The sequence below is a fragment of the Sturnira hondurensis genome, unplaced genomic scaffold (assembly GCF_014824575.4).
Source record: "Sturnira hondurensis isolate 20B ecotype Veracruz unplaced genomic scaffold, ASM1482457v3 Scaffold0008196, whole genome shotgun sequence".
In the NCBI taxonomy this organism is placed as follows: Eukaryota; Metazoa; Chordata; class Mammalia; order Chiroptera; family Phyllostomidae; genus Sturnira; species Sturnira hondurensis.
Genome location: NW_028080827.1, coordinates 4,169,966 through 4,189,184, shown reverse-complemented (window position 1 = coordinate 4,189,184; position 19,219 = coordinate 4,169,966). Strand labels below are relative to the sequence as shown.

General features: G+C 42.6%; 1 protein-coding gene across 4 annotated transcripts in view; it reads left to right on the top strand.

Annotated features, from left to right (window-relative positions):
- Positions 1-19,219, top strand: part of FBN1 (fibrillin 1) — a 227,932-nt gene that overhangs the window by 113,224 nt on the left and 95,489 nt on the right. For all 4 annotated transcript variants that reach the window (XM_037054584.1, XM_037054585.1, XM_037054583.1 and 1 more), the window contains 6 exons: positions 2,058-2,183; positions 7,487-7,645; positions 11,530-11,709; positions 12,348-12,488; positions 14,241-14,360; positions 17,616-17,741. In XM_037054584.1, the coding sequence (XP_036910479.1) occupies positions 2,058-2,183; positions 7,487-7,645; positions 11,530-11,709; positions 12,348-12,488; positions 14,241-14,360; positions 17,616-17,741 (852 nt within the window). The remainder of the gene's footprint in view (positions 1-2,057; positions 2,184-7,486; positions 7,646-11,529; positions 11,710-12,347; positions 12,489-14,240; positions 14,361-17,615; positions 17,742-19,219) is intronic.

The window sequence follows — 19,219 nt, the reverse complement described above, 5'->3', positions numbered from 1 at the left end:
ACTCGTGAAGGCCTCCTGGGCACCAGAATTGTAGAAATCAGGTCTTATGATCATCGCTCAACAGTGAGAATTAGATGAGCTGACAGACGCATGGCACTTAGACCATGCCTGGCACTTAGTACATGTTAACTCATTGTCATTACTGTTGGGATCATCTTCAGGAAAGGCCCCTCCTGCTGAATTGGCTGTTTGTTACGCAACTTCTTTTCTGCTACATGCTGTCACTTGACCTCTTTGGGTGTTGATGTGTGCTAGGTGTAGGAATGGTAGCAATCATTATACTAACAGGCAGAAAAAATATTTCTTTTAATAGACACTATCTCCCTAAGGATCTTTAATAGATATTATATGACTTAGACATGAACTTTTAGGGACGCTTTGGGAAAGGTACATTCTTCTTAATCCCTCTGTGTTAAGTTATATCCTCCTCTATCCTTAAATGAAGTTGTTAAATCCTTTACACTCTTTGATATGCTTGTTTGGCTTTTGTTGCTTATAAGTAGGAGTGTGGCTGATAAATACAGGAGGATCAAAGTTAAAGAAGTGACTTAAAGTATGCTTTGAGATGTTATGCCAGTTCTGGAACCTTCAGCTCTGTCCTTGGCTATTTCTCTCCTGGACTTTCACCAACTCAGTGCAATATATGTCTGTGGGAATAGAATGTGCACCTTCACCATTACACAACCCCACAATGGCATTTATGTTCTCATTGGCTCTAGTATAGGCAGTGAGACACTGTTTGGTTTAGCCTCTAACCCAGCATAGAGGAAAGGGGATTTTGCTTTTAAAAAGGTTAAACTGCATATGAAGTGTCACTGTTGCCTTTCTGACTAATGGCATGGACTTGAGTCAGAAGATACTTGAACCTGGTCCACTTAGAACACTCTAGCTTTGTAAGTGCAGAGAGCAGTAGTTAAACTGGAGAATAAATGTTCTTATTTTTAAACCTGAAGGCTTTTCTGAATGCCTGTGGTGTTAGTCTGGCCATGGCAGTACTCGCGGGAGATTTGGGTCAATCCGCAATCTCCCTCGGTCAGTGCAGAGAGCCCCACCTATCTTAGAGACGAGGCCATGCTGATACCTCGTGCCCTGTGTTCACCTGCAGCCTAAGCAGAGAGTGCTTAGCTTCTTCTCGTCCCTTGCTGATGCCACGTCTATTGAAAACCGTGTGTCTGATTCTGGCTCTTGAAAAATCTCCCCTCGAAGGAAATGATCAGATTTGTCCTAAGTGGCCACCGGCCCTGAAGGCTAACCCCAGCTACGGCCTCAGCCGACCCCACAGGCAGTTGGGGGACTGGAGTGGTTTTCAGAGTTGTCCCCATGGGGTGAAATGAGCGGACCATCCATCCTCTCTCATCCACAACCTGTCACTGGGTGTGGGCTCCTGGGGAAGGTGTAGCGTCGGGTGAGATGTCTCCCGTGGCTCAGGCAGTCCGGGGATGATCTGAGAGCTGGAGACTGCCTGCTCATGCCACCCCTCTGGGGGAGGTAGCATCACAGTGGCCCCGCAGTTCTCCAGCCAAACCCATAGAAGAGCACTGTGTGGCAGCCCGAGGGCCCCTGAGAACACCAGCTTGGCCAAGTGCTGGTCAGCACTCAGACCACATGGTCTTCTCTGTGGGATTTAGTATCTGCTTGCAGGGACATCAGATTGAAACGCAGTACAGGAACTGGTGCAGAATGTAGATGGCGTAGAAAGGGAGCTTAACTCAATGCAAACCACAGAGAGAGAAGGAAAAAGAGAATTTTAAAATAAATGACATTTGGAATGTTAGCATGCTGTAGTTACTTGGAGAAACAGAATTACATTTTTAGATTTTAGAGGGGCAGATTCTTTTATTTTGCGCTAATAACTTGAATTTGGTAAATTCCTTGAGTAAGCGCCTATGTCTAGAGGAGAAGCATCCACTCTTTGAACTCACCATGTTATGTGTAGCTTTTATTCTTTAAAGATTGCTGTTTCTGGCGACATGATTTGACTAACGTTGTATCTGAATCTGTGAAGTGACAATTTATATTGTGTTCTATGAGCACTGAAACTCTTCTTTATGTTCTAGATATTGATGAATGCAGCACCATTCCTGGAATCTGTGACGGGGGCGAATGTACAAACACAGTCAGCAGCTACTTTTGCAAATGTCCGCTTGGTTTCTACACCTCTCCTGATGGCACCAAATGCATAGGTAGGTTTAATTAGAAGCACCGTGCCTGGTTTCCGTATATCAGTTCCATAATGAACATTCTTCTAAATGAGTCTGTTGAATGGGACATATAATTTGTCACTTAATGTAAAGCGTGCATTTACGGAAATCTATTAAACAGAGAAGCATCCTCTTAAAGTACAGAGTGCCTGTGGCCTTGTTTTGTTGGGGGTTTATGCCTCCCATAAAGAGGGATGATCCGGGAGACCCTACGGATATCCTCAGTCCCTAAGTTAACTTCAAACCATGAAGCCACCCTTGACTCTTCTCTCTTTTGACCCCTACCTTTAGTCCTTACCTGGGACCTTATGATAATTCAGGTCTGAAGGTTTGCCATAATCTTTTAATTGGTCTTCCTGCTTCCTGGCTTCTCTATAATTTATGTGGTCAGATTTATCTTCCTAAAATAGTGCTTTGATTATGTAACTCTCTTGCTCAGAAACTTCTGCTAGTTTTCCATGAGGATTTGGAAACTAGTGGTTTTCAGTCCCATGGACCCTCCAGAGCTGCTAGGGTTGGGACAGGGGTCTCGAAAGCAGGGAGCCTGCCTAAAAGGGGCTCCCGTCCCCCAACCCCCGTATCCACACCATCCGGGCAATGCAACTCTGCTTTTATGTGAGTGGATGTTAAACTTCCATGAAAAATGTCAATTAAATAAGGGGTTCTGTTGTTTAAAAAAGCAGACTTGACAGCTGCCAGATTTAACAATTGCTAAGACTTTCTTCAATTCCAGAATGAAGTTCAAGTTCCAGATTGTGCAGCCTAACAGCTAAGAAGCTTCACTCTCTCACCCTTCCCAGCCTTGCTGAGTTGTCAGCAAAATCTCAGCTTTTTTAAAGTTTTTATTGAATTTATTGAGGTGACATTGGCTTGCAAATTCATACAGGTTTCAAATGTACAACTCAAAAAACATCATTCCTTCCTGTCTGTAATCATACATGTTGTACCCACCACTCAGGATATACTTCTTCCCAACTCCAGCCCGGTTTCACACTTCCTCTCAGGTTCTGTATCTTTGAAGATGTCCCAGATCCGCTTACCTGGAAGCAATTTCTCCCTTACCTGAGGACATGCTTTTCATCAATGGCCTTATAGGGAAGTTTTAGGTCTGCATGCTTTTGTCTCCCTAAGTATGTTGTAAGCACTCCTCAAAGACTGGAAACTGCTGTCCTTAACTTCCTGTGGTTCTCAGCACAATTCCTTGCGTGTTGTAGGTGCTCAGTAAGTGCTTGCAGAGTATCAAAGTGAGCGAGTCTTTATTAGTAGGACAAAGCTGGGAAGCCTGTGGCATACGGCTTCGGAGAAAAGTGAATGCGATCTTTTGATGTTTGTTTCTGGCCATATTTTTGAAGACACTCAGCTTCACATCCTCACCACAGGCCATGGATTTCAGACCAAAACAAAATTGCACTTGAAATTCTAAATTCCTTTTTACTTAGTCACATATAATAAAAGCCGAAGCAGTCTCTTACCATTGACATTTGGATAAATATCACTAGTGAGGGAGGATATCTGGCCTTTCCTTAGAATCAGTGGTGATGCCCAAACTATTTGATTTTCCAGGATCTATCTGAAGGTACAGGGACCGAAGTGAAAGATGGAAAGTGCAAGATGTATGTAGCTCCTTTCCCACCCAGACGGGTCATGCACTCCAGCTAGTGCATGACCTCCAATGGACGTGCTTAGCAGAAAGATAGATCGGAAGTTATTTCCTGGATAGGTAATAGGTAGATTTTTTTAACCTTCAAAGAGAGCCTCAAACTACATTAAAATGATTAAAATCCACTTACATATCAGATTGTTTACATTAAAAAATTCTCATCTTTTTACTAAATATGTCCATTCTTTGTAATTTTTTACAGAGGAAGGGGAACAGGGAGGGAACTAAGATTTATGGGTCCCTTCCTCAGTGTGAGGTAGTTTATGGAAATTACCTGGTTTAATGTTCACAACGGTGCTGTGGATGGGAAGCAGCTGAGGTTCTGAGCGTCCAGGTAAATAATTTGGTCCAGTCATTTCAGTCACTAATAAGGGAGGGAGGTGGGTTTCCAGCTGGGCCTCCCTCGGTGGTCCCGGACTCCTCCTCTTGCTTTCTCCCAGACCAAGCCTGATACAGTAACTCTTTCTTGTCATACGCCTAGGGGAGTGCTGTTTCTCCATTTTGGGAACTTTACTGTACCCATAATTAGCAACTTACTATATAAAATTATCCAGATAACTTTTCTGCCTTTGCTAATGCTAATATTTTATGCCATGGTAAACCAGAGAGATACCACCCCCTCCAAAATTATCCCTGTTGGCCGGAAAATGCATATAATTTCCAACTTATATACAGATCCAAGGTTTGTTGGTAAGTTGGTTGTTTGGGAATAGTAAATGTAACCAATGGCAAACCCCATCTGTAGTATTTCCTTATGTATCTCTTCGACACAGGAACTTCTGTCACCTCCTGTCACGGTGTTCTGAGATTCTCGGACATCCTTGGACCCAGTGCCCCCTTTGTCCTGTGCGCTCTGGCAGTATTACTTTGTTTCATTTTGTGTTCTCTGATGATTCTTTGGCCCCTTTTAATGCTTTGTGTGGGGTTGTCTTTCCCTATTAGTGTATCTATTGCATCCGATGCAGAGTCCTGCACCTAGCTGAGGCCTCACTGCTCCTAGCTCCTGGTTAGACTCAACAATGTTAGTGACTGGATAGGAGAGGCCTATTGATAGACTAGGATGACCTGCAAACAGCTCTTTATAACAATGTATTTGTTCTGATATAATGTGACTTCTGGGCCCTGAGGGGAAGAACCCAGTGTTTCAGAAGGGGAGAAAGGAGGAAAGATTCCTGTTCCTCTTCTGCCAATTGCCTTGGCCAGGGCAGATTTGAAATAGATGGCATTACCTATGGTTCCCGCTACCTCCCTGTATCTCCTCCAAATCCTAACATTCTTCTTCCTCGGCTCCTGTAGGTCTTCATATTATCCTAAAGCTGCCCCTCCCCCTCTATGCAAAGTGATCCAAGCCCCAAAGTGGCTTCATTCCCACTCACTGTGGTGTGGCTGCCTGGTGACATGGGAAACTTCAGGCTGGTGTGTCCAGAGGTTAACTCCTCTGCATGCTTCCTGGTTTTCACAGATTTTCCTTCACTTGTTCTATTAGCCCATAGGTTTACTTCAAAATTTTAAGTTGTGTAAATGTGCATTTTAAACAAACTCTCTTTCTTAAAAAAAATAGAGCAAAACGATCGCTGTGCGTACAGGTGCCATTTGTAAATCAAGGACTGTGGCAACCCAGACGTGGCTGATAATTTTTTTCAGCATTCGCCAATTTGATCAAGAGCCTCAGACCCACGGATAGAACATATAAGTCAGCCAGCTGGGCAGTAAAATAGTGCCATAGTTAATTTGCCAAGTAATAGACATTAGCCCATTAAGAGTTTGCTGTTGGCAGTTGTAGGTGCCAGCTTTGCTCTGTAAGATAGCCCATGCTGAAAACAATGTACACACATTTTGGTCAAGGGCTTATACTGGGTTTTGATCACCAAATTCATTGGAAGCTGGGACATAAGCCAGTTTTAAACATCTCTTTCTATTCTTAACAGCCTCTGGTTTCTGTGCCCCAAATATTTATTTACTAATCACCGAATATGCAAAGTACCAGTGGCTTTCGGGCAAAGCAAATTAGTATGTAGAAAACTCAGTCTCTCCCCCTTCTTCAGGAGGAAGTGCCACCCTTGGCTTCACGGAGCGTACCTTGTCTGCACCCCTCTCCAGCCTTTCACCCTGGGCGAGGCTGGAAGAAAACTTGTTCCGCCTCTTGGCTGAGAATGTCAGTCTGACCAGAGGTGTAGAAACTGGGGCCACAGAAAGTTTTTGGAAAGCACATGTATTCTTGCTAGGGGTTTGAAGTAGTTTTGGGAAATAATCTTGGCCCCTTCAAAGCTGACTCATAATTCTGTGGTTTGTCCAGCTTTGTTGTAGCCTCCTTCACGTGACGTTAGTAATTCACCCGTTCCTAAGTTAGCCTTGTTTTTTAATTTTATTTCACTTTATTCACTTATTGCAACCATTAAGGTTTGAAGCCGTTGTGTTCCTAAAAAGGGTGTAGAAAGAAACAATGATAGGTATAACTTTCTTTGGGCAAACTTAATATTTAATGTTTAGATTCATAGGAAACATGCAGATAGATTTTTGGCTAGTAAAAAAGTCTGTACTTTACAGAGGGATTCACCACTTATATTCTTTTAAATGACAGGCTTATTTAAAATATTATTTACATTTCAAAACTTTATTTTATATCAACTGTATAGAGGTGTGTGTACTCGAAGAGAGACATCCCCTCTCATACCATATCTAACGTATGTCAGATAGAGCAAGATGTTCACTGGGCTGCTTGCCTCCTCGGTTTGCTGGTTCTACCTCAAAGGCCCATGAATCAGTTAGGTTTCTCCTGTGTCCTGGGCTCCTTTTGGTGGCCCAGAGTTGTACTTCAGTGTGTCATTGTTGTCATGACAGTCAGACATGATGTAACCCAATAACAGTGATATATAGAAAGAAATATTTCTTCTCATGTTGCTTTGAGATGATGCCTTCTGCCAAAGGAAAAAAAAATTCTTCAATAACCATTGTTTCCTATAGGGCTAAGAACTTGGACTCGCGTGCATTTTGAACTTGTAAATAACTAGTGCCTTATAAAATCTGTGAGGGCCCCAGGACAAAAGGAAATATTGATTAACAAGCATTGAATCTGACTACAAAGTGTCTCATTCTTTAAAAAAAAAAATCTCGCAAGTCTGACTCACAGTTTCAGTCTGAAAAATAAGAAAGATCTTTTAGAAATGTAAACTATAGTACAGACTTAATGTTATTTTAAAATAGATTTATATCAATATTTGCCTAAAGTGGCTCGAATTAAATAGTTTGAAACCAAGGACAACACAGTCTCCCTTCAGTAGAGAGACATGTCTTTATAACTAATTAACTGTCACCGCCAGTGATTTTCTTAGTCTCTCTTTTCCTATGGCACATATGGTTGTAATCATTCATTCCCACCTTGGGACTGGAATGTGGGACTTTGGCCAAGTGCACCAGCTCACAGGGGCAAAAGGTGTGAGCCGAAGAAGGGGTTTCTGACGGAGCATTGTTCCTGGGCGGTGCACGCCGCTTCCCTTCCAGGGGGCAGGAGCGTCCGTCCGCTCCTTCTGCCAGAGCACAAGTGTGAAGTGTGGAGGTGATGGGGCAGCTGAGCGTCGTGACAAGTTTGAACTCAGTGATGTGCGTGTGTTTTTTGTTCTCTCAGATGTTCGCCCAGGATACTGTTACACGGCCCTGGCAAATGGGCGCTGCTCTAACCAGCTGCCACAGTCCATAACCAAAATGCAGTGCTGCTGTGACATGGGCCGGTGTTGGTCTGCAGGGGTCAGCGTCGCTCCCGAGATGTGTCCCATCAGAGCAACCGGTAAGAGCCCTTCCCGTTTCCTACAGGGCGCCCCAGCTCAGCCCCACATGCCTCGTGCGGATTTAATGGGAATCCAGGTAGGTAAGATTCCCCACAATCAAAGAGGTGACATTCAGGGAGATTCCCCTGGGTAAAGAATAGGGAAACTGCCGAGGTCCGCATAAGTAACACTGTTTCCAGGTACTGCTTTCCACTTAGCTTGCTTAGGACTGCTGAATAGCAACATTTTCAGGAAGTACTTGTTTCCTCTTATTCTCATCTATTTTTTTTGACCCTCATGTCTTCCTCAAATGCTCGGGAGAGTAAAACACAACTCTCTCAGAGCCTTTCGGGTGAGTTACCCTGGATACACATTTCCTCCTTCCCTAACATCTGACACTTTCCTTTTCCTCGTGGCCAAGTTCTGTGGATTTTTTTTTACTATATCTCTTTTATTTGTCATATTCATTTCCATGTAATGTCCATTTTCTCTTGCCTGGTCTGTTGTGGTAGCCTCCTAACTGGCCTCAATGAAATCCACAGCTGCCACATACATTTTCCAAAGCATAACTCATCCGAAATTTAAAAAAAAATTTTGTCTGGGGAAAGGGAAGGGAAAGATGTCCAGAAAATTTTTCCCAGGATGCTCACAGGCCATATATACTGGCCTAAGTCACTTTATTTCTTGAAAATAAAATTTTACTACCTAGCCTAGCATTTAGAGTCCCCAAATGTGATCCCAGTCCATCTTTTAACTCTCATTCTTTCTAATAGCTTTATATTCTAGTTAAAATTTTACGATCAAGCTTTCCTCGATCGTAGTCACGGGATTTCTGAACTCGAATGCTCTGGTCTCCTGATCCTTCCTCCCAGTTCAGGCCCTGACTCCCTTTTCTCCACCCCTGCCACCCGTGCCCGTGGTGCACCCTCTTGGCTGTAGAGGATTGGCTCAAGTGTAACCTACCCCCGAGTCTCCCGAGATAATGAGCTGGAAGAGCTGCCTTTTTCTCAGTGCTGTGGCACAAACCCCACCAGCTCTGCTTTGTGTCTGTGTGTGCATGGACTGGGTTCCACTAGCTGATGAGTCTCATGAGGGGGTCTCATCCATCATTATAGTCCCATATTCCTTAGGTGTTTGTTAAAACAATTCCACAGTACGTAGCAAAATTGTACTTACAGGAGGCATTCAGGTGAACAATTTATCAAGTGACACCTTTCCCACCAGTTTTAAGTAAAAACTGAGGTTATATCTCCTTCTCAATCCAATTCCTGGGAAGTGTGTTTCAATCAGGGAAATTTAGGAGAGAAAACAAAGGTGAGGATGGATGATGCTGGGTTAATGAAATACTTCAGAGTACACTATTCACAGAATGTGCATTTCCCATTATCAGGGTTTATATAATTGCTCACAGATGTTACTATAAAATTTCTGTTTATTGCTGAGAATTATATGTGTGGGTTAAAAAAGCAGTAAAATCTTTCAATATATTTTTACATATACCAAGTCATATATTTTGTTTGATTTGCTTACTGTCTCTGGCCTAAAAATAAAACCCCCCTTCCCTCACTCCCTAGGGGGACGAACCACTTAGTAGGTCATTGTGTAGACACACATGACTCCCCATGGAGACATATGGCTTGGGTATCAGAAAAATTGCTTTTTAAATACCTATGTTGACTTAGGAGTCAGTAGCATTGATGTGCTTGTCTTCCTATGGGGAGGCCTTAAATAAAGGGGAGGGGACACTATAGTAGGTTCAGGTGCCTGAAGACCTATTTTGGGACTCACGGGGCAGAAGCCCTGGTACCCTCGTGTAGCTTTGCAGGGAGCTGCTCCCCCAGGGGTACCCCGGAAAGGTGCACAGCCTGGTGATGGCCCAGGGCAAAGCAGGCTGATAGAGAAAACTAGTTTGCAGGTAGGTTTGTTTGCTTGCTCAAATGGCCCAGGACCAGTGGTACGGAGCTTGGGCCTCTAATGGAGAGGGATGATACAGGAAGGAATATCTTAGACTGGCCAGCTTTTAACCCTTCAAAAACTAAAATCAGTGTCACCTCTGGATTTAGTGGAGATAGGCAAGATGGACATCAGCAGCACAAAATTTGCCCCAGGTTGCTGATCCTGACTATAAAGGGACTCAGTGAAAAGTTATGAGGCTGGAGAGAGTAGGAAAGAGTACAGGACACTTTCCTGGAGGGGGCAATATGAATTTAATGGCCTGCTTAAAGCAGTCTACCCACCTAACTAGCAGATAGTATGATAAGCTATGCAACTTCTTTTAGATAAATGCTAGAAGACTAAAAAAAAAGGCTAATTGCTTAGAAGGAAAGGAAGTCCCTTAATAGAATGGGCATTCAATTAAATCCAACATAGTCAATGAATCCCTCTTATGTGTGATGTAGGACACAATTTAAGGGCTAGACCGAGAGTGGAAGGTTGGGCTATGAATGCATCTCATTCAGACATTTCGTGGTGCCCTAGAATAAGTAAGATTTCAGTCCATAAGGAAATGAAAGATATTGGTCTAATTCCCATTAATGGATTAAACTAACACAAAAAGTATCTCTGGGAGAATCTCCGTGTGACAGAGATGATAAAATTATCATTATTCTGGTGAGAGTAAAACTTAAAATTAAAAATCACATTGTTAATTTACTTGTAGAAGGTAGCTATGACAAAATATTACTATTTGCAAGAAACATGAAAGAGATTAGTTAAGTAAATACATCCCTGAAACCTGGGTACCATTTAAAAATCTCTCTTGGGAAGCCCAGGAAAAAAATGTGTCACAAACCTAGAGATGATTTCTTCTCACAGGGACCTGGCCTTTTGAACAATAGGAATCATCGTAGGTCAGGGTGTCCTAGTCGGGAGGATCATTGTGCAGCATGAGCACCTGACCCCCAACCCCGCTTTGCCCCATGAGCCTCCTCCCCACCGTGACTTTGTTGTGCTTTACAGACAAGTGCTCCTCAGGGCCCTGTCTCCATCCTCCCTTCTCCTCGTTTTCCACGCCCTTCTGAGACGAGCTCATGCGCCCCCGTGGCTTGGAAGAGCGCCTCTCTACTGATAACTCCAAAGCCTCTCTCCAGCCTGACTTCTTCTCTAGGCTTCACACTTTCTCATCCAAACGCTGTGTAACGTCTGTCCAAATGGAACCTAGCTTCCACCCACCAAACCCGCTCCCGCTGTACCTTTCCTCGCCTCAGTAGTCTGTGCCAGCATCTACCCAGCTGTTCACCCAGACATTAGAAGTCACTCTCAGTTCTCTGCTCCCCCTGCTCTGACATTTACTCCTGCACCAAGCACTACCCATGTATCTCAGAAGTACGCTTCACATTTGTCCACTTCTGTCCAATTCTATCACTGCCTCCATGTCCAGCTACTGTTATCTTCTTGGTTCCGCAACAGCCTTGGAGCCCCTCAATGTATTCTCCGCACGTTAGCAAGGATGAGCTTCTGAAACGTTCATCGGATTGTGTCCTAATGCAGCTGAAGACCTCTTGTGGCTTTCCATTGCACGTAAAATAAAATGCAGGCTTGTCAGGGTACTCTTAGGGCCCTGTGGAATTCACAGGCGGGACTAGATGGAGAAAATGGCATTTAGGTATTTTTCCTTGAGATGAATTGTGATATAAGTAAAGACTGCCTAAGTTTGGGAAGGGCCTTGGTACATACCCTGGGGGGTTTGTTTGGGGTTTCGAATTATTGTTCCAGTGTGGCTCTGCTGTAGGTATCAGGGATGGGAATAAAATCAGTTGGCTTTTTTGCTTTTCTTCATTTGACCTGTGCAGTTTGAAGATCAGTGTTATTTGAAGGCTTCCTTGAAAAATAAGGATGACCTCCATGGATCAATGACATATGGTACAGCTCAGCTGCTGTGTTCTTTTGTGTTGTGTTTTTCCAGAGGATTTCAACAAACTGTGCTCTGTCCCTATGATAATTCCCGAGAGACCGGTGTATCCTCCCCCACCCGTTGGCCCCGTTCCTCCAGTTCACCCTGTTGTTCCTGTCTTCCCTCCTGGACCTCCAATCCCTGTCCCTCGACCACCAGTGGAATATCCGTATCCATCTCGGGAACCACCAAGTAAGAGTTGGACAGTCATCTAGCAATTTTTCTTGCATTAGTCAGGTTAACTTTTCTTGTTGTTTATGCTGCTTTAGTCATTAAGTTTACCAAATCTCAGATGAAATTTTAGTTTACCAAGTATGGTATAAAAACTTTCTCAATATTCCTGTTGCTTAGAGAAAACTAGGAGGTTTCACGTTCTCCAGAGATTAATGTCCTTTTGTTATTGATGTTTTTAGTCAACTGTGAGCAAGTTTCGGGAGAGATTTAAATCTGATTTACAGGATGAATTTGTACAGGAGGTATAAAAGTATTCTTTGGGTTATATATCATACAAAGCAGCTCTGCAAGTAAATGCCAATAACTCATTGCCCATGTGATTTCTCCAACCTGGGAGGGAGGTGTAGATGGGGGTGGGGAGGGGAGGCAGAAGAGCAGGTGGCCGCCGGGGCCTCACGGCCATGTGCGCCGCAGCGCACGTGCGTACTCTGTAGGCAGGAATGGACGCAGGCTTTATTGGAGCCGGATAACCCCTGCCCAGAGAGTGTCCCCCTTCCTTTATGAACCAGCATCTCGCCCATTTTTACCAGGTTAAGTGCGGATGAAAGATGTTCTAATTATAAAGGTTTTAATGGGTCCTAATGTTACTCCTTTAGGGGTGCTGCCAGTCAACGTCACCGACTACTGCCAGTTGTTCCGTTACCTCTGTCAGAATGGGCGCTGCATTCCGACCCCTGGGAGCTACCGGTGTGAGTGCAACAAAGGCTTCCAGCTGGACCTCCGTGGGGAGTGCATCGGTATGTAGCAGATCGCTGGGTTGGTACCAAGAGGTTACTGCAGTCCTGCTCCTTGACCGTAGAAGTTTTCTACTCTGCTGTTAGTGAATCACCTCAAACTTAGTCACATGAAACAATACAAATTTGTTATCTTACAGTTCTGTAAGCTAGAAGTCCAACACAGGTTTTACTCGGCTCACATCAAGGTGTTACAGGGCTGTGATCCTCTTGGAGGTTCTTGAGAAAGTCCGTTTCTTTGCCTTTTCCAGTTCCTAGAGTGTGTGCATTCCTTGTCTGGGGGCTCTCGCTCCCCCTTCAAAGCCAGCAGTGTAGCATCTTCAGATCTCTCCCTAACTCCCTGGGTCTCTTTCCCAGTCCCCTCCACTTTCAAGGACCTTTGTAATTACCGTGGGTGGATCTGTGGGACCCAGGGACTCTTCCCATCTCAGGTCTGCTGGTTAGCAGCACGGATTTCATCTGCAGCCTTAACTCCCCTTTTGCTATACAGCATATTTACAGGTCTGGGGATTAGGACATGGATGTATTTGGGGGACCGTTATTGAACCTCCCATAGTGACTTTCCACTTTTATTGTAAAATATATTCAAATCTTTGCTGGGAACTCCAACTTACGTCGTCTTACCAAATGCCTGACCATTAAAACAAAGCAGTAAAAGTATCTCAAAATTATGAAAGCTTTGCCCATTTTACTAATTTAAATGGCTAACTTACCAACTCTCTCTAGTTCGTCATTAAAACTCAAAGAGGGAGACTTTGACCATTGGACAAGGCATTTCAGCTAGTGAAAGGAGGAAATGTCTCATGAGTTCATTTTATTGGATAAGAATGCCCAACTGCCATCTAGTATTTTTTCAAATAAATTCCTTTCTTAATTCTGGTTCAAATTCCAGTTCTGTAATTATGAATCAGGCAGAAACAAGTAGTTCTTGGCTTCTCATGCCAAGGAGTTTCCTGATGATTTGAAAGCCCCTCCTAGAAGCCTGTTGGAGAGTCATTCAGTCCTTAGAGGTCACCCAGGGCTGGGGGAAGAGGGAGCAGCTGGCTCAGGGTTGGGGAGAATGAGGTCTGACCTGCCCCTGCCACTAAAGTATGCGACCTCGGCCAAGTAGGTTATGTTCTGTAAGCACTTGGCTCACTCCTCTTTCCAAGCAGGGGAATATAAACCAGTTTACCTCTAAGTAAATGGGCAGTTCTACATTAACTGTTAAACTGGTGGGAGCCTATTCCAGGTACATGGTGGAGGTAGGTGGTAGAAGACAGTACAGTGGGTGAGAATTGCCCCTTATAAGACCATGGCTGCAGGTTTTGTTCTGATGTTCTCAGTGGAATTCAGCAGGTGATGCTGAGGTGTGGTTAAACTTCTTTTTGTTTTAACGGGAAAAATCAAGCTCCAAGAGAGACTCAGAATCCTAACCAGAAGCTACTTTTCAAGTGTTAGTCTGTTTGATTCCTTTGGGCCAGACTCAAGGAAGATAAAATGTTTATTAGCTTGGAGTGTCGAGCTGCTATGTGTTTGGCATTTTTCTTTGAAAAATGACACAAGGAAATAATATTCTTTACCTGCTCAATCAGTCAGTCTTCAAGTGGCTGGTGACATGGCACACTGCAGTGGGAAGAAAAGAGATCCTTTTATTTGGCGATTTACTTCTTAAAGGGAAAGTTTTTAACATGTACAGGAAACCAATAAAATGGTCTTGGAGTTACGAGTTATTGCTAGTGATTTTTTTTTACTAAAACATGGTGTGTTTTTCAGATGTTGATGAATGTGAGAAAAACCCTTGTGCTGGTGGAGAGTGCATTAACAACCAGGGCTCGTACACCTGTCAGTGCCGAGTTGGCTACCAGAGCACGCTCACCCGGACGGAGTGCCGAGGTATGGTCCTCGCTTGGAAGAGGGGGTGTATAATAAGCGAAGTAGGTGACTTGCGTTGAAGGAGCTCAATGGAGTTTCGATAACCTTTGCCAGGAGAGGCTAATGTGGCCACGCTGACTTTTGCACTTAATGCCAGATATTGTTACTTCAAAGGGTGATGTCATAAAATCTGGTGAACATTCAAATTATTTTAAAAGATGCTTCTGTGCCTGCAGGAATATCCTGTTTTCACTACCTTTGTGCCTCATCCTTATCGCCTGTTCATTTTTAAATCCGGCAGTTGGGGAACTGGGTTTTCTTTGATTGACATAGAAACCAAGGCAAGTTTCAGGGGAAGTTGGGTGCAATTAAAGGATGAAGAGGTGGCCTCTAAGTCCTGGCTGCTCAGTGGTGTGGTCAGCAGCTACATCGCCTGTTTGCTGGTGGGAAATGCAGAATGTCAGGTCCCACCCCAGACCTGCTGAAGCAGAACCAGCATTTAACAAGATCCTTCAAGGACCCATATGCAAATTAAAGTGTTTGGAGCACTGTTACAAATGTTTCCTCATACAACTTATCCTGCCGGTTTGTTTATTAATTAATTTCCTAGGTCACCCAGTATGCCTGTCATTAAATGACTGTGATGTACCGAGTTCCTGAAACAGGAATAAGTAAGATGTACTTCCCACCCTCAGGGAAATCCAACGTCTGCATCTTTATAAACTTGGCACAGAATCGAGCTGTAGCACTGATCTTATAAAGCCAGATAAAAGAGGGAAAACTCCTTGTTAAAATTAAATACAAGAGCCCTGGCTGATGTGGCTCAGTTGGTTGGAGCGCTGTCCTGCAAACTAAAAAGTGGATGGTTTGGTTCCCTGGGTTGCAGGTTTGGTCCTGGGATGTGTATGAAAGTCAACCAATCAGTGTTTCTCTCTCACACCAACATTCCTCTCCCTCTCTTTTGCCTTCCTTTCCCCTCTCTGTAGAATCAGTAAATATGTCCTCAGGTGAGGATGAAAAACAAATTCAATACAAGGAAAGATAGGAAGTCTGTATGACTTAAAAATCTGTAAGCCATTAATGAGTTAATTTTATTGCCTCTTTTAGCAAAAGCTCTTCTGAATTGAAGGTATAAGGAAATTTTATTTTTATCAGTGACTGTTTTCAAAATCTTTAAATTTAGTTCTGACTTAGAGACTTTTTTCCCATTGGTGTATTTTAGTACACTACTTGGAAATGGCAGTTTTGAGCAGAGAAAACTGGAGTATGTAATGTTTCAATCTGCTAATATTTCTATTAATGGCCTACCTACTAAATTGTAAGTAGGATAGTTTGAATATTTGTCTGATTTTAGAACTGTTGTTTAAAATAATTAGCACACACAAACAGTATACTAGACATTTTTGCAGTAGTAGAAAATAAACTGAAACCAGTGTTTCAGACAACTGCAGGACTGAATAAGCAAATTAAAGACACTGCGGAGGGCACTCAGCTGGGGCATGGGCCAGGCAGTGTGGATGGATGTAGTGGTCATTAGTCTGAGGCCGAGGAATACTCAGAAGCTACCAACACTGTCTTCTTAAAGAAGCTAGTTCTAAGCTTATCACAAGTGTAAACACTGATAACTTGCTCACGTTTGGGGGTAGATGAAACTTGCCACAGATTGGTCAGAAGGGCTGTGTGCTTAACTGACAGGCACATGAAAGGCTGAATAGAGAAGGTCAGAAGACACCTTTGAATGGCAAGCTTTTCATTCATCTTGTAAACCAGCAGGGAGCCTGATGGGATTCTGAAATTAGTGAGGAGAAAAAATGCTGAACTGTTTATCCTATTTATTTTATTCTCAGGCCTCAAAAGATTATAGAATCCTAAAAAAATAAAAAGAAAAAGTAAAAGAAAAAAAAACAAAAAACCCCTCCTCTTCTCCAGAATATGTGAGTTTTCCTATTTTTTTTGGAGTGTGGCGCAAGTTAGATTTTAGCAAGGATTAAGAAATAAATGAAAGAGAAAAAGCTCTCAGGTTGTTGGCACAGAGATCAGACAGGAGAGAAGCCCAGACTGCCTCCGCTAGTCCAGTGACTCGTGTGGAAACCGCGGCTGGCCTGCCCAGAAAGAAAGTGCGCCCGAGGGTCAACCACAAGACACCGAGCAGACGCAGGGTAGACAGTCAGGGCAACCGCTCTCCCATGAGTGCACATTCTTGTCCTCCAGAGGAAGTTTAGAGCACTCATAATCAGGCACAGGTGGCCTCGGCTCTGCGTAGGTGGGTCTGCGCCCATCTATTTCCATACAGGTTCCGTAGCCTCTGCCTTCTGGGAGTGAAGTGCGGGCAAAGACTGTTGTGGTATGTAGACAAGGCAGTTTGTGTTTGTTCTCGCTGATGCTCGTCCAGGTATCTCGCCTGGAAGCCGAGGTGAACAGATAATCTGGGACACCGTGTTGTCCAATTTAGGTGAATTATTAATCTTTAAAGGAAAACTCAAATATAAGGTCTTTCAAGTTATTAGCACTTCTATATCTAGCTCGGTTGTTTACTTTGGCATAATATTGAATACAATAGGGGGAAAAAGGAAATGCCCTGCAGCACCAGTATTTTGTTTGGTAGATAGACTACTCATAAAGTTATAAAGGCTACGAAGAATAAACAAACAATAAAACTGTACTTGGACCAGCGCTGCCACTGGGAAGGTACTTCAGAGTCATATGATTGGTGGCTTTCAGATGGAATTAAATATTTTAAATAGCATTTCTGTTTTCTTACTCTGTATAACTGTAAGATCTGCCTTTTTGATTATGTACAGAATTTGGCAAAAGTAGATTTAAAATGCTGAGTACATGAAACAGTTTATTGATAATTGTATTGTTTGCTACAAGAACAACTGTAAGCCTAGTTTGCCCTACCCTGTATGGAACGGTGCCAGCCGAAGTCCAACAAGACTAATGGTATATATATACTGGCTCATTAACTCAACTAGGAAAATGGTGAAGAAAAGTCTATTTTGTTTACAGAATTAAGGTTTAAGGAGTCTTATTAGAAATTAGAGTTTGACTGAATGCTATTATGTTAGCCCGTTTCTTCTGCCACATGTCTTTCAAACCCTAATTAGTAATCCTAATTCTCACATTATTTGATACTAACTTTGTATTTGAACAATACTATTTTGTAATTAAAAACCAAGATTCAGATAATGAGTTGGGAGGTAGAGGGAGGGAGAAACAAAATAATTTTGAATGCCCTAACTAAAGCTGTTTCTTCTGTTTTAACTCTGGTTTTAGACATTGATGAATGTTTACAGAACGGCCGTATCTGCAATAATGGACGTTGCATCAACACAGATGGCAGTTTCCACTGTGTGTGCAATGCGGGCTTTCACGTTACACGAGACGGGAAGAACTGTGAAGGTAACACAGGCGGACGATGATAAGCCTAGAACCCTCTGACTCCCCCTCTTCAGTGCAGTATAGTATCAAAAGTCTTTCACAAGACCGACTCAAACACCGAGCGAAAGATCAGAGTATCACATATATTTCACCATTGTTATCTGGGAGACGAGCGTGATTTTCAACAATATCCGTGCCTTTAATTCACATTTTGGTGGGCCACATACACTTTAAATCTATGAGGAGAGCTTTCCATTTAAAAATCCCTGGTGATGGTGAAATTTGGTGGCATAACTCATTACTTTCTAGTTTTATATAATCAGAATTTGTACACTTTTTTTAAAAAAGGACACACTTAATCCCATTTATTCTTTAGTCATATGTGATCCTTTTGTTTAAAGTATTTGCCTAGTAATAAAATACTAGGGCACCTGAAAATAAAAATGGGTATGTGAAAATGTAAAATTTGATTGAGAGTAATTTTGACTATAGAGATAGCCATACTTTTGCCTCTTGAATGAATTGCCTCATTTTGGGCTGGGCTGTTTCAAATATTTTGTCTTTTCCCCTTGTCACTTTTTCCTAAATTGAAACTATGACAATTGTTGATGAGTTTCTACTTCTTAGACCTTTAGCAAAAAATGAAGAATGGCCCTTATCTTTCCCAATGTCTTTGGGAAAGATCCCAAGAATCTATTCATACATTAAAAGAATTTCAAAATTGTTCTTAGAAACATTTTTGGCAGAATATTATCTCAGTGATTCAATTCAAAGACTCAATGCCAAAATTCTCAGTTGGGACAGAATCCTGTTAAAAAAATTGTAAATTACATTAGTCTGAGTAAAAGCCTGGTAAGTGAAAACACACCATGTCTAGAAGATCAAATGCCTCCTCAGTCAGCGTTAACATTAAATAAATAACACACTGATGAATTTAAAGAAATATACCTATGGTCAAAGGATCCTGAAAGTTAGCCAGCATGGCTATAATCCATAGGTAAATCTTACATTTTAAAAATACATTTTCCTACCCTATTTGAAATTGCTTCAGACTACAAGATGTCTTCTTGTTGTCTGGTTTCCACTTTTTCAAGAGTCAGAAAGTATTCTAAATGCATTTCAAACTCTATCATTTTTAGTTTTGATTTTGTTTTTATTTTCAGTATATTAGAAGTAATTTGGATCTGTGAAATAAATATAACCATTAGGCTGTTAATACACTGTTCAGTATGTTAACTATTGTTTCTTAAGAGAGTCTTGGTAGCTTCTATTGGGTTGAATTTCATATATATGTATGTATAATTACAAAAAATTATATATGAGTTTCATATACAAGGGGGGACACCCAAAAGACTGGCATTATCTTCTGGAGGGCAGGTCCCTTGTGGTACAGGCTTTCCCCCTCCCCAGGTGAGTGTTCTAGAAACCCATCTGTATCAGTGTACCAGCTGGCGTTGTTGTGAGAGGCTGTGTTCAGCTTCAGTGAATTTTTTTAAGAT